Genomic DNA, 12,896 nt, shown 5'->3' on the forward strand with positions numbered 1-12,896 from the left:
AGAAAAGATTGTTGTGGAGGACTATCAAGGGACGGAGAAGCTGTTGGGTTAATTACATACACAGACATTCCCCTTTCACTGAGAAATTACCGACTGAGGTTGCGCATTGGTTAGCACACTGGATTCACATTCGGGAGGATGACTGCTCATATCCGCGTCTGGATATTCATATTCAGTTTTTCAGTGAGTTCCCAAATCACATCCGTAAATCGGGATGCTTTTTTTTATTTTTTTTATTTTTTTTTATTTTTTTTTAAAAGCACGGCTTATTTCCTTCTCAATCCTTCCTTAATCCGAGCTTGTGCTCTCTGGTGATCTCTCTGTCGATAGAACGTTATACTCTGATCTTCCTTCCTTCTATCATTGTGAAATTAATAGAAAGGAAATTGTCTGGGAAGAATGCTCAAGGAAGATCAAGGCGGATAAATCAAGTTCCCAAATTGACCGTATATTATGAACGGAAGAGACTTCTGAAAAATTGAGCAGGAGAATTGCTGCCGATCTATCTACGGCTTGAGAACAAAAGAAGATGATAGTCATTTACATGTGGCGGAGCGATGACAATCCAAATTCGAAAACCAAATTTTAGAAGCACTTTTGCTAGCCCAATCAAATATCAATTTTCCCAGTATTTTACTCGGATTATGTCTGAAAATCAGGTATTCCATTTTCGTCAGTACGGTTAAGTAATGTTTTCAATAACTGTGTTATTAATTTTTAAATAAGAGAGTCTTTAATTTCCTGCTTTATGAGACTGAATTCTTATGGACGTCGATGAGGAGCAGCAGATGTTTACAAACCTCACGGTCATCGATCGTTGCGTGCGAAGCTTTTTGATTCTGTCATCAGAGTCACGCACGTCGTGAACGCAAATATGATCACTGATGGAACATTTTCCAACATGGGTCGGCTAAAAATCTTCCAAATACTTATACACAGTACATTCTTGTACAGGGAACCCTGCATTGTGCGTAGCTGTCTCATTTTCAGACTCTTTCTTTAAGTGCCTAATGTTCTTATTATGCAGCCACTGCATATTGCGCTTTTGTGTATTCATAGAGATCAAGAAGATTTCTTCTGGAGAGGACGCCTTCTTGAATTTGAAATTTCTACCACAAAAAACATCATTTTCTCTTGCTGACTTTGCATTTGGATCAACAGATGAAGCATAGATTAGAACACCTACAGTATAACATGGTAATTTTTTCAGGGTCTGCTAACTTGGAACAGCAGTTGAACCAGATGTCTTGAAAACAATATCAGAAGTGAAACAAGGGCAATAGAATGTAGACTTATTAAATCAATTGATGTCGAGGGAATGAGATTAGGAAATAGGACACTCACAGTGTAGACGAGTTTTCGTATTTGGGCGGTAAAATAATCATGGCAGAACCAGAGGGGATATAAAATACAGTCCGCCAATAGCAAGTAAAGCATTTCTGAAACAAAGAGATATTTTTCAACATCAGCTATAAATTTAAAGTCTATTCGGAAGACAACAGAAACTTTTGAAATGTGTGCTGCATAACAGTGCTGAATGTTAGATGGGTAGTTTGGATAACTAATGAACAAGTAGTAAATAGAAATAGGAAGGAAAGAAATATACCGCAAAACTTGATTAAAAGGAAAGATTGGTTGATGGGATGTATCCAGAGCACCAGGGAATCGTCATTGTAGTGATGGAGCGAAGTGTGTGTGTGTGTATGTGTGGGGGGGGGGGGGTGAAAATTGTAGAGTGGGAGCAAGGCTTGGGGACAGTAAGTAGCACAAAGTGGATGTGGAAGAGGTTTGCACACTTGAAAATTTTGCGCAATACTCTAATAAACATTCAGACACATTTGCCCAGAAACAGAAGGCCTCGTGAGTATCAGCACACTGGGGTTTATAACCTTCTAGCTGCCCTGCTCAACAGTCGCTTTGTTGTGTTGTAGTTATCGGTCTGTTTTATCGACGTGCTTTGCATGGCAGGCTGGATGTCAGGGGCAAATAAATGATTCTCAAGCCCATGAAAGCCTGCTCTGAATGACAGACGTCTTATGGGATAAGAAGTATGAGCCTGCTTTATTTATTTGTGCAGGGGCTACATGTGCCAATGAGCATGGCTGGGGAATGGTTAAGATGGATAGAGGAGGAAGTGGACAGAGCGAGGGCTAGGAGGAAACGAACGGAGAGAGGGAAGGAAAGAGGGATACATGAGGCAGGTGAAAGGCGTAGAGTGGTGGTGGGCAGGCGGTAATGGAAGAGGGGGAAGCAGAGATGGGAAGAGAGAGGGCAAGGAGGAAGTGGTCAAAGAGAGGGAGAGGAGGAGATGATGGGCAGAGATAAGAGGAAGGAGGAGTAGATGGACTAAGATGGGGGTGAGAAGGAGATCCAATGTCCAGATATATTTAGCAATGGCGAAGTGTTTGTGCGTTCACTAGTACCATTTTAATACGACGACGACGACAACGACTACAAGAAGGATCCGCTGATTCCGATTGCACAGGCAGCACTGTCGTTGTGTTCCAGAACGACCTGCTGGGACAGTCGCTGTACAACATCACGCGGCCGGAGGACCACGAGGAGCTGCGGCGTAACATCGAGACGGCTCCCAGCGACGGCCGCGCCTCTTCCGCCGCTTCCGGCTGCTCGCCAGGTGCGTACGTCTGCCTTGCCTGCGTAGCGTAGCAGCTGCGTGACATCCGGCGTGTCTAGCCGCTGTACTCTCTGTGAGAGAGCTTTCTGCGAATTAAACGTGCAAAGCGCAGGTACCACGCTAACACCGCCTCAGACCCTGACAGTGACCGCAGTTCGGCGGTGAACAGAATCCGTACGTTGCCTCAGGTATGCCGTATGCCGCTGAAGCCACTCATTGACAATTAAGGAGCAAAAATGTGGAAACACCGTGACAAGTTCTTGCTTGAACATAAATGCAGATGCTGGACGAGCCTGCAGGTTGCGCTCTTGAATCTGACCACGGACGGCGCCTGTGCAACGTCCTCGATACGTTGCAAGTGTCAGTCGTGGTCACGACAGTGTCCTGCGTAGGTGTGAGTGCGTGATACAGGAACGTGGGCGCTTCCGTAACCAAGGTAGCCGAACTACGACGGTCACTCCAAAAGAAATGCACACTTTTAAAAAAAAAAATCCATCTTTTATTCCACATGTTTGAAAGTTTTACAGTGTGTAGATACATCCCTTAGGAACAATGTTTTCTTTTCTCCACATAATTTCCATCCCTCTCAACTGCCTTACGTCGTCTTCGAACCAGCGCCTCTATACCCGCACGGTAAAATTCTGGACCAACCTGTTGGAGCCAGTTTGGCAGCGTGCACAAGGGAGTTATCATCTTGAAACCTTGTTCCACGAAGAGAGTCTCTCAGTTTCCCAAAGAGATGATAGTCACATGGAGCCAGGTCAGGACTGTAAGGCGGGTGTTTCAGTGTTTTCCATCTGAGTTTAGTGATCGCTCCCATGGTTTTTTGACTGACATGTCGCCGTGCATTGTCGTGCAACAGCAAAACATCTTGCTTTTGCCAATGTGGTCGAACACGACTCAGCCGAGCTTGAAGTTTCTACAGTGTAGTCACATATGCATCAGAATTTATGATGGTTCCACTTGGCAAGATGTCCACATGCAAGAGTCCTTTGGAATCTAAAAACATCGTAGCCATAACTTTTCCAGCAGAAGGTGTGATTTTGAATTTTGATTTTCTTGGGTGAATTTACATGATGCCACTCCACTGATTGCCTCTTCGTCTCTGGTGAAAAATGATGGAGCCATGTTTCATCATCTGTCTTGATTCTTCCAAAAAATTCATCTCCACCATTCTCGTACTGTTCCAAAAGTTCGCTGCTTACCGTTTTTCTTGTTTCATTGTGAGCCACTGTCAACAAAGGCACAAACCCTTTTTAACGCCAACACTTTCAGTATTCTGCAAACACTTCCTTCCCCTATCCCAACGTAGCGTGACAATTCGTTCACTTTGATGCGTCTGTGAGCAGTCACCAATTCGTTAACTCTCTGCACATTGTCTGGAGTGTGTGCAGTACGAGGCCTGCCGCTGCGAGGACAATCCTCAATATTTCCGCGCCTGCTTTCATTACGTAACCTGCTTGCCCACCGACTAACTGTACTGCGATCGACAGCAGCATCTCCGTACACCTTTTTCAACCTCTTGTGGATGTTTCCCACTGTCTCGTTTTCACAGCACAGGAATTCTATGACAGCACGTTGCTTCTGACGGACGTCAAGTGTAGCAGCCATCTTGAAGACATGCTGTGACGGCGCCACTCACGGGAACAGGTTGAACTAAGTTTGAAAACAAGCGGGAAGGATGTAGCTACACACTAAAATTTTCACACATGCAGAATGAAAACTGTATTTTTTCGAAAATAGTGTGCATTTCTTTTGGAATGACCTTTGTATTTGATGTTTCATGAGGCACCATAACCGAAAATTTATATCGCATACAGGGAGAGCGGAAAAATATCCACTAAGTCAAGCGCGCGGAAGTATGTGTTGAGCGATCGTTGCAGACGGCCGCCAAAGAGGTTTGTGATGAAAAATAAGGAGACGACAGCTGCAAAAGTCACTGCAGAACTGAATGTTACATTCGCGAACCCTTTCAGTAACGAAGGAAGCTTTATAAGCAATGAAATGCGGGGTGAGCTGGAATTCCAAAATCACACATTAGCGATACAATTTGCCAGTAACAGGTAAACATGACGCTGAAGCAATAAAACTTGGACGATACAGCAGTGCGAGGAGGTCATTTGGTCGGATGAATCTTGTTTCACAGTTTCCAACTTTGGGTCGAGTTTACAACTCAAGAGTGAAGCGCGGCGGGGGTTCGGTTATGATTTGCCTAGCTGTATTGTGTTTTTCCATGGGTTCCGTAGTTGCTGTGCAAAGTAGCATTACTGAAAAAGATTATGTGGCCGTTTCTGGGTGATCAGGTCCATCTTATGGTGATGCTGTGTTCCAAGACGATAGGGCGCCTGTTCACACAGCCCGCATTGTCCAAGGCTGGTTTTGTGAGGACGAGGATCAATTGTCGCATCTCCCCTCCCCTGCCGGCCGCGGTGGTCTAGCGGTTCTGGCGCTGCAGTCCGGAACCGGGGGACTGCTACGGTCGCAGGCTCGAATCCTGTCTCGGGCATGGGTGTGTGTGATGTCCTTAGGTTGGTTAGGTTTAAGTAGTTCTAAGTTCTAGGGGACTTATGACCTAAGATGTTGAGTCCCATAGTGCTCAGAGCCATTTGAACCATTCTCCCCTCCCCTGACCATCAGAGTCACCAGATCTCAGTATGATTGAGCCTTTGTGATCGACATTGGAGAGAAAGGTGTGTGATTGCTATCCACTTCCATCATCATTACCTGAACTTGCCACTATCTGTAGGAAGAATGTTATGAGATTCTCGCGTAAACGTCGCAGGAGCTGTATTTATCCGTTCCTAGATGACTGGATGCTATTTCGAATGCCAACGGTTTTCCTGCACCATGATAATGTGTCCTGGCTCTGGTGTTTCCATACTTCTGTCAACCTTTTAAATTCCGTAGAGCTTCGAAATTGCAGGGGTCTTTATTCCAACGTATCACATTTTCCCCGTAGCTCCAGACACTTACTATGCGATTACCATCGGTTGATTTTAGCGTGGCAGTGGAGGTGCGAAGGCATGTGAATAATCAAACCAGTTGTCAGCTTGGAACACAACAGAGTCCACAGCGTAATCGCGACGAAGATGGAGCAAAAGGGAAGCACTTCCTCATTGAGAATGTTGAAGTAAACATCTTGGTTCACAATCATCTTGGTCTTGAAGCGCTTGCATTAGCCGTGCTTGCAGACTCAATTACGGGAATTCAGGTCCGCCTGCTACGCAGAGAGCTTATCTTTTTAATGCCGAAACATACTTCAGCACCTTTGTGATATTATTAGTGGCTGCTTTTGTTCAGGTCTGTAAAATTCAAACCCGTTTTAGGCATTAATTATTCGAAAGAAATTTAGGCCTTAAAACGGTCTACACTGAAGCGCCAAAGAAACTGGTATAGACATGCGTATTCAAATGCAGAGATGTGTAAGCAGATAGAATACGGCGCTGCGGTCGGCAACGCCTATATAAGAAGTTATTAGATCCGTTACTGCTGCTACAATGGCAGGTTATCAGTTTGAACCAGTCGACGCACGAGCGATGGGAATAAGTGTCTCCGAGGAAGCGATGAAGCGGGGATTTTCCGGTACGAGCCTTTCGCAAGTGTACCGTGAATATCGGCAGTCCGGTAAGGCATAAAATTTCTGACATCCCTGAGACCGGAAAAAGTTCCTGCAAGAACGGGACGAACGATAACTGAAGAGAATCGTTCAGTGTGACAGAAGTGTTCAAATGGTTCAAATGGCTCCGAGCACTATAGGACTTAACATCTGAGGTAATCAGTCCCCTAGACCTTAGAACTACTTGAACATAACTAATGTAAGTACATCACACACATCCATGCCCGAGGCAGGATTCGAACCTGCGACCGTAGCAGTCTAGCGGTTCCGGACTGAAGCGCCTAGAACCGCTCGGCCACCGCGGTCGGCAAACAGAAGTGTAACCCTTCCGCAAATTGTTGCACATTTAAATACTGGACCATCAACAAGTGTCAGCGTGCGAACCGTTCAACGAAACATAATCGATATGGGATTCGGAGTCGAAGGTCCACTCGTGTGTACCCTTGATTACTGCACGGCACAAAGCTTTACGCCTCGCCTGGGCCCGTCAACACTGACATTGGACTGTTGCTGACTGGAAACGTGTTTCCTGGTCAGACGTGTCACGTTTCAGATTGTATAGAGCGGATGGACTGGTGCGGGTGTGGAGACAACCTCATGAATCCATGGGCCCTGCATGTCAGCCGGGGTCGGTTCAAGCTGGTGGAGGCTCTGTAATGTGCGCGTTCAGCTGGGGTGATATGGGACCCCAGATACGATTCTGACAGGCGACACGTACGTAAGCATTCTGTCTGATCGTCTGCATCCGTTCATGTCTATTGTTCATTCCGACGCACTTGGGCAATTCCAGCTGGGGAATGCGACATCCCACAAGTCCAGAATTGTTACAGAATGACTCCAGGAACACTCTTCTGAGTTTAAATACTACCGCTGGCCACCAAACTCCCCGGATATTAACATTATTGAGCATATCTGGCATGGTTTGCAACGTGCTGTTCAGAAGAGATCCCCAGCCCCTCGTGCTCCTACGGATGTATTGACAACTTTGCAGGATTCATGGTGTCAGTTCCCTGCATCACTACTTCATACTTTTGTCGAGTCCACCCCACGTCGTGTCCCGACACTTGTGCGTGCCCACTTGAGCCCTACACGAAATTAGGCAGGTGGGCCACTTTCTTTGGCTCTTCTGTTTATATCTGTTGCCGTTATCAGCTTATTTTCTGCATTGCTCTATTCTGTAGAACATTCTCAACATTACTGAATATCGGTGGCTTGTCATCTCCAACAAAATAATATTATTGTGACTTTTGTTCGTGAGTTAACAAATTACTTATAAGCATAATTTTGTTGTGCGAAAGGACACTGCCTGAGAAACAAAAGTGCGGCACCCGGAAGAGAATAAGAAAAACTAAATGAAACTTCACGAGTTGAAAGGGTATATGATGTTATTTCAGTATTTGCAAAATCTAGTGGAATTTGCAAAGAACTTGGCAGTATGAGCCCACTTAACAGTGTAACGTAGTACCCCCTCTGATCGGGATGCATGCCATGATTCAGTGGGGAAGGGTGTCGTAAAGCCGTTCTATCCTGTACTGAGGCGAACTGGCCACAATTTCTCTAGTAACTGCTCCTTGATACACTGGATACTGGCAGTGAGATGGAGCTGACGTCTGAGCTGGTCTGATGCATGTTCTACTGGGAACAGATCGTGGCCGTAGGAGTACCACAGCATAACGGACAGTTCAGAGAGATTCGTGCCATGTGTGGACAAACATTGTTCTATTGAAAAAAAATGGGGACGCCACAGGACGTCCGTGTCGTACCGTAGTGCTGTCAGCCAAAATCTGAAATCGTACTCGACGGTTCCCCCCACTATGAAGCCAGAGTTCCGCCGTTGTGCCAATGCAAAACAATGAAAGAATGGAACCTCTTCCCAGCCCGCCGCCATAATCGCCGGCGATTGTCATCCGGTGTAGTGTAATGAAATGTGCGTGTGGCTAGGGCCTCCAGTCGAGTAGACCGGTCGTCTGGTGCAAGTCTTTTTAGTTGACGCCACTTCGGCGACTTGCATGTGAGTGAGAGTGAAATGATGATGACAGCACAACGCCCAGTTCCCGAGCGGAGAACATTTCCGACCGGCGGGGAATCGAACCCCGGCTCGTCGCATGGCATCCTGGCATGCTGACCACTCAGCTGTGGAGGCGGACGGTGTAGTGTAGAAACGCTGGTTACCACTGAACGCAATGCAGGGCCCCCAGGTAACGGAAGGCTACGCATCGACGTAATTCGCTATTCCAGTTGCTGCTAGTCTTCAACCAGTGATGTGGGATGACACAGAATGTTGTATTAGTTGGGGTTACGACGTGCTTGGTGCACAGTACGGCGATCCTCCATTGTAGCGATGAGACTACGCTGCCTGGAACCTCGATGGCGATATACCTGCCCTCACGTATCTGTGTAGTCCAACGTAGGACCACCGTTACATTCGAATGCCTCACAAAGCTGGTTATTGCACGAGTCGACTAGCCAGGTAAATGGAGACGCATAATGAAGACCCATTTCAAACTGTCAAGTTTTCCTAACGCGGTATTTACGTGTCCTTCACAGCGACCATTCAGCATCTGACGCTGTGCGCGCCCCTTATATACCCTACCAGGCATGTTAACAACATTACACACGATCAACAGTGCTGCACTACCGTGGCCGTTCTACTTCTCATAGCGAATTGCAACTCGTCGTTTACATACGTGCCAGTGGTGTGTACGTGCACGAAGTTAATATTTGCTTTCGAGCAAGTCTTCTGGATGCTTATGTGCATACTCCTCGGTTCGGAAATAACTGTATGTAATCGCAAAACATTGTCGCGAAATATGTCACGAAATAAAATTACGTTTGAAGTTAGTTGGTAACTCTCAGCCAAAATCACAATAGCGTCCCTTAGTTGCAGATGACATGCTACCGGTATTTAGGAACGTAGAAAGCATCCTACAAAACATAGCCAAACAGAAAATAAGCTTTAGGTCCAAATTTCATTAGAAAAATTATTAACTACAACTTTTTGCTTTTTGCAGAACTGAGTATTTCTTCGTGTCGGAAGCATGACCAAGTTACATATTATAATGTGTAGAACACAGTTCCCGAGCGGAGAAAATTTGCGACCTGCCGGGAATCGGACCCCGGCTCCTCGAATGGCATTCTGGCGCGCTGTCAACTCATCTATGTAATACATACAAAAAACGCAACTTAGAATTGTAGACATAAAACTGTGTGAAGATCACAATACAATAAACATAAAAATACGAAATACATATCGTGATTTTAGGCTAGAGCTAAACGTTTCTTGCCCAGAAACGGGCGACGTCAGTTGTATTTGACTTTGTTGCTATAAGGTCCTCAATAACGCATTTGGCGGGGTGCTGGGCAGGAGTGCGTGTGAAGCGTCGTTTGTAGTGTTCCGCATTCGCAGAGCTTAAAATTTTTGGGGTAGCCCCATTTATTGAGAGTGTACGTAGACTGTTTAGCACATTGCAGGTGCCCCAGTTTTCATCGCGTCCTGCTGCTAGTTCCCCTTTCCGCTCCATCCAGTGTTGATTTGAGGTCTTCTTCCGAAGGTCCAGTCTGGTTTTAGGTTCTTCGTAATCTTCCGCCGGTCTCAGGAAACTTCGCCTTGATTTTAATCATTGGTGATCCGGTTGGAGACCGTAGAGGCATTTTAGAGCCCAAGTTCATAAGACTTTATTGCTTCCTTCCTGTTATATCCCCGATTAATAACCTTTCCTCCCGGAACACCCTGTGTAGATGCCAGACTGCAAGTCTTTGGCGGCTTTATGGGAAGTGTAGTTGTACGAAGAGAGAGATGTACAAAACTCTTTTACGACCTATTTTCCAGGTATTTTAGTCATTAAATTAAAAATGGTGCGAGGAAATGCAACTGCATTTTTGATAGGTTTACCTGATAACTGTGTGACCTGTACAGAGGCACGTGGCAGGCCCCATTGGTGTACCATGCAAGAACGACACCGTGCATCTTGTGAAACTCTGGGATTTTGAGAACTTTTCCCAAATTTAACAACTCACCCACCCCCTTACCCCTTTGTACGTATCGCTTGGAGATATTCGTCATATATCAAAGATGGTATGCTCGAAGGCTTGCAGGCACTTTATCGTTCAGCACGGAGTTAGGAAACGAAATGACATGAGCAAATATTCGAAAATAGTGCTCCTGCGATGTGCTCACCACCGTACACTCGTAATGGATTTCTGAATATAACTGCAGGTAAAAGTTAAGCTGTACTTTTCCGTTTTACTTGTTTCAAACAGCACGTTAGTATTGATGTTCTTTTGTTGCCGTGTATTTATTTGTTACCACTTGTAACAATAGCGCGGCTTATTTTTTGTCACAGGCCAAAATATGCCGCTCTGAAGATTTTTTAGCCAAAATATTTGTAGTTGATAGCACTAGAACTTATAAGATTTGCCCTGGCTCAGAGAGGACGCGTGACCCAGATAACCTCGTTCTTGGAAATCGTCCGATGTCCCCCCTGACGATTTTAACATGCGGAATGTTCTGCGCTAAGCGGCGAACTTGTCGCTCGATTTCCCTTCATAATAGCCCTAATATTAGTTGGATACTTCCATGTGTTTGCTCAAAGCGTTATTTTTACAGAGTAGTACTTGGTTGGGAGGCCATTCCGTCGTGTGCCCGTTGTTCGGGTCAAGCCATCATTCTCTCTTATTTTTGTTTTGTTATTGCCAGTCCTTCGTGGGGTTTTGGACTATTCTTCGCCGCCGTAGAAGTTCTGGAGAAACTTTTTAATTCATGTATTTTGGGAGGATTGCAGGCTAAGTAGTTTCAGGAGAGATTTTTCTATCTTTAGGGGTTTTAACTGTTAGTCTGCTACACCTAAAATTCTGATGTTTACAAGAACGACATGCTTGAAACGAGTTATTGGGAAAAGGGGGAAGCGATGGACGGTAGAGAGGAACGATAAAAAGAAAACCACTGATACTGTTGTTCTGACTTTTGCGCTATTTTTCAAGTGCCTCTAGGTTTCCTCCATCCTGTAACGCATTTACCTAGTTCGTTTTAGTCACTTCCTGTCGTCTGATTTCTCTGATATATGAATATTGCTCCGGTTCAGAATGAATAATTGTCGGAAGTAGTTCGTGACAGTTCACACGAGGCATTGTTTCTTACGGCATTGTATACATGCACTCCTCGAATTTCGACTTTCACTTTTCCACTAACGTCCTGTTCTCTACGGTAATATGTTGCTCACCCACGACCGCATATAGCACCACAAGGACACTCCGTAATGAACCTCGTGCCTCCTCGCTTGGGAGATAATCATTAATTAATTTTGATTAACTAAAGCAGAAACGTATAGAATAATACAGGACCTTACGCCGTTGCCACTGCCACATAAATCTATGTCGTGTGGTGAGGAATGTAAGTTACATATGCATAGCTGAAGTTAACTTTCGTATTCACTTTATACAGCAACCTGCTTTGCTTTGAAGAATTCATGTTTAGGGCAGCAGTGATGAATAAAGTTTCGCCTTCTAACCCTAGGCGAGCCAATTGGGCCCGATCGACCGCCCTGTCATCCTCTGCCAATAGCGTCATTGGATGTGCGGTATGGAAGGGCTTGTGGTCAGCACACCGCTCTCCCTGTCGCTGTTGGGTTTCTTGAGCTTGGAACCTCCACTAATCGGTCGAGCAGCTCCTCAGTTCACCTCAAGAGGCAACGTGCATCCCATATCAAACCTCCAAATCCGTGCCAGTACCAGGAATCGAACCGGGGTTCCCTGCGTTTCAGTCAGCCGCGCTGATCTCTAAACTGCGGAGGCGGACACCTACGAATAATACCACCTGTACCACTCAGAAGTCTGGTGTGTCTATGATCGTCGGCAGTATACAGGCTCTTTCCGTTATGATGAAAAAATTTCATGATTATGGACGAGGGTAAACCTATCAGTTTGAGATGCGAAACCCTGCTTCGATAATTATAAGCGAGTCGAAAGTTGGGAGCGAAAATGTCTGCTATCGATGTAAAACTCCAAGTAGACACAAATTTCTGAAATTATTTCGTTTATCTGCACAAAAGTGCTACACTTAACAATAATTGTTCAGCGTGGCGTCCCACAAGCAGACAGGCAGGTCCGTTATGAAACTCTGCATGGATTCTGCAGATATCTTGCCAAGCACAGCTTGCTCTCATCGTCTATGACATCTAATAGTGCTCTAGACAAAGGCGCCCAGGTTGACTCCGCGTTCCTCGACTGTCGTTTAGGGAACCGAATAGGAAGTCACCGAATATCGGAACACACCTGTGATTGGATTCAAGGTTTCGTTGCAGATACACCTCGTCATTCTCAACGGAACAAAATCGACAGGTGTAAAGGAAATTTTGGAAGCCCATTAGGGAGTTTATAAGGGCGGAACTGTTTACATTGTTCAGGGTGTCTCAAAAGGTACGCATAAACTTCGATGTGTTGTAGCTTCCAAACTAATTAAGATATTCACGCTTATGTGACAGACAGACTTAAAAAGTTTTGTGTCTGTGTGTTCCACGATGTCGTAAGTGAAGCGTAATGAAAAAAGTTCGGAAAAGGCTCCGTGTGTGGAATGATTTATTTCGAACAAGTAGGGCACGCAGGATCAAAGCAACTTCCAAACACTGTATAGAAACCAACCACTCTCGC

General features: G+C 45.4%; 1 protein-coding gene across 5 annotated transcripts in view; it reads left to right on the forward strand.

Moving 5' to 3' along the window:
* The window catches only part of LOC126480743 (uncharacterized), a 1,220,032-nt gene that overhangs the window by 1,101,919 nt on the left and 105,217 nt on the right, over positions 1-12,896 (forward strand). For all 5 annotated transcript variants that reach the window (XM_050104017.1, XM_050104016.1, XM_050104015.1 and 2 more), the window contains one exon: positions 2,509-2,635. In XM_050104017.1, coding sequence (XP_049959974.1) covers positions 2,509-2,635 — 127 coding nt within the window. The remainder of the gene's footprint in view (positions 1-2,508; positions 2,636-12,896) is intronic.

This window comes from Schistocerca serialis, chromosome 5 (genome assembly GCF_023864345.2).
Source record: "Schistocerca serialis cubense isolate TAMUIC-IGC-003099 chromosome 5, iqSchSeri2.2, whole genome shotgun sequence".
Lineage (NCBI taxonomy): Eukaryota > Metazoa > Arthropoda > Insecta > Orthoptera > Acrididae > Schistocerca > Schistocerca serialis.